The sequence below is a fragment of the Haplochromis burtoni genome, unplaced genomic scaffold, assembly GCF_018398535.1.
Source record: "Haplochromis burtoni strain Fernald_Lab_line unplaced genomic scaffold, NCSU_Asbu1 Contig_1412, whole genome shotgun sequence".
In the NCBI taxonomy this organism is placed as follows: Eukaryota; Metazoa; Chordata; class Actinopteri; order Cichliformes; family Cichlidae; genus Haplochromis; species Haplochromis burtoni.
The window spans coordinates 47,466-49,318 of record NW_024583773.1 but is presented as its reverse complement, the minus strand read 5'-3'; the positions used below and the strand labels follow the sequence as shown (position 1 = coordinate 49,318).

Genomic DNA, 1,853 nt, shown 5'->3' with positions numbered 1-1,853 from the left:
CTGGTGCAAATTACTGACCTCTGTCATCATTTTAAGTGGGGGAACTTGCACAATCGGTGGCTGACTAAATACTTTTTTGCCCCACTGTAACTGTGCAGCAGAAACTGAACTGCTGGGTCAATATTGACTTGTTTTAACATTTGTGGTGTGCTCAAGGCCAGAAAGGCCACTTTATGTGCTGTCTGGATCATATCACTCGGAGGAGTATTTGTAGGGTTCAGTGCTTTGTGGTCTGGGCAGTGGTATATGCTCATAAATAAGGGCTGAACATCAGACTAAAACAAAATCGGCAAATATTTGAAGTTTCCACTCTCTAATTCTTAAGAGTTTTTTGTAAATCAAGTTCTATTTTCATGTGGAGTTTTCTTTCCTTTTAGATGTTGCAGCCAGAGATTAGGGAGACACTGTATGAATTGCAATATTGTTTTGTAAGCTTTACAACAGAGCTTGAAGCAATATGTGTTGGATTAAAATCCACCAGAAACTTTCTCTGTTCCATGAAACGTTGGGCGTAGTCAAACAATCATATTTGATTAGAGGGAGATTCGTAATGAAGTGAGGTGATCTGGAAGTATCTGACTGGCCACTTTAACGAGAGCTGGTCAGATTATCACTTCACAGGTGAACTCTCAACATCATGTTGGTGATGTTTCTGATCCAGTGATGTTTCCAGAAATCTTAGAAAAACTTTATTCCACTAGTGAGACAGATATGCAAGCATCTAAATGAAGTTTAAAGGGAAAGCAGAAACCCCCCCAAAATATGCAGGAAGTGGTTTGCTGGGTTAACTTCATTGATTTCTGTGTTTCTTTGTTAATGGACTTTGGTAATGTAATGTCTTAACACAGCTGTTCTCACTTATTCGGACCTCAGCGTAGAGTTCCTCTTGGCCATGAGCTCTCTGTGTTAAGCTGTTTTCTGGCTTGTTGACTTTCACCTGTGCGTACACCGTATCCTGCTGCTGTCCTCTGTCCTGCACTGAGACAAAGGATTCTTCATATCCAGGCTCAGAGAAGTTGATCTCTCCATAATGGATGTTTTCTTCCCCTCCTTCTGTTTTACTTGTCGGCTCTTCAACAACCAGCTCTTCACTTCTTTGACTCTATGAAATAAACCAGGAGGGTTTGTGGCTGCATTTCAAACCATTCTTATTGCTATTTTCAGACAATTTAAAGTGAACATATTGCCCTGATGAAATTAGTAATCATCTGAACAAACTAAAACTTCGTATTTTCCTACCTGAGTCTCTTGCTGAGTTTGGTACTTTAACAACCTGAGAGCTCTGCTATAAAAGGTAGACACATCAACTATAGTCACTTGTTTGTTAAATATTTTTGTGAGTAAAGTAAGCCTGAAAGGAAAAGGACATTTTTAATATGTAGCTAAAATATCCGTGACAGTAGCTGAACATGATTTCTGTTTTGATGTGAGATACTTACAAAGCAAAGATAATTAAACAGATCAGTAAGACCAACCCAAGGATGCCTCCAAGAAGTGGACTCAGTGGTAAAGAACCATTATTCTGATGTCCTGATAGAAAAATATGAAAAAAAATATAATATTCCCAAAAACAGATCTTATTTAATTTGCCACATCATTGGTGTAGTTTAACTTTACCTGCAACAGTCACGTTAATCTCTGCTGATGTCTGATTGCCCAGATCATTAGTGGCCACGCAGTAATAAACTCCTCCATCTGTTACACTGAAGCTGTAAATCTCTCCTTCAGATACTTTCACAGCTCCATCTCTGCTCTTCTTGAACCAGGTGAAGCTGCTGACTGGAGGTTTGGCTCTGCTGGAGCAGGTCAGGTTCACCCAGCTGCCTGCTGACACCAAACCTGAAGGACTGATG

At 39.9% G+C, this 1,853-nt stretch overlaps 1 protein-coding gene across 1 annotated transcript in view; it reads right to left on the bottom strand.

Annotated features, from left to right (window-relative positions):
* Positions 1-9: 9 nt before the first annotated feature.
* LOC102297715 (B-cell receptor CD22) overlaps positions 10-1,853 on the bottom strand; it is a 3,803-nt gene continuing 1,959 nt past the window's right edge. The window contains exons 5-8 of the mRNA XM_042216964.1: positions 1,618-1,847; positions 1,440-1,530; positions 1,240-1,285; positions 10-1,102 (exon numbers count right to left, since the gene is read on the bottom strand). Of these exons, the coding sequence (XP_042072898.1) occupies positions 791-1,102; positions 1,240-1,285; positions 1,440-1,530; positions 1,618-1,847 (679 nt within the window). The 3' untranslated portion in view covers positions 10-790. The remainder of the gene's footprint in view (positions 1,103-1,239; positions 1,286-1,439; positions 1,531-1,617; positions 1,848-1,853) is intronic.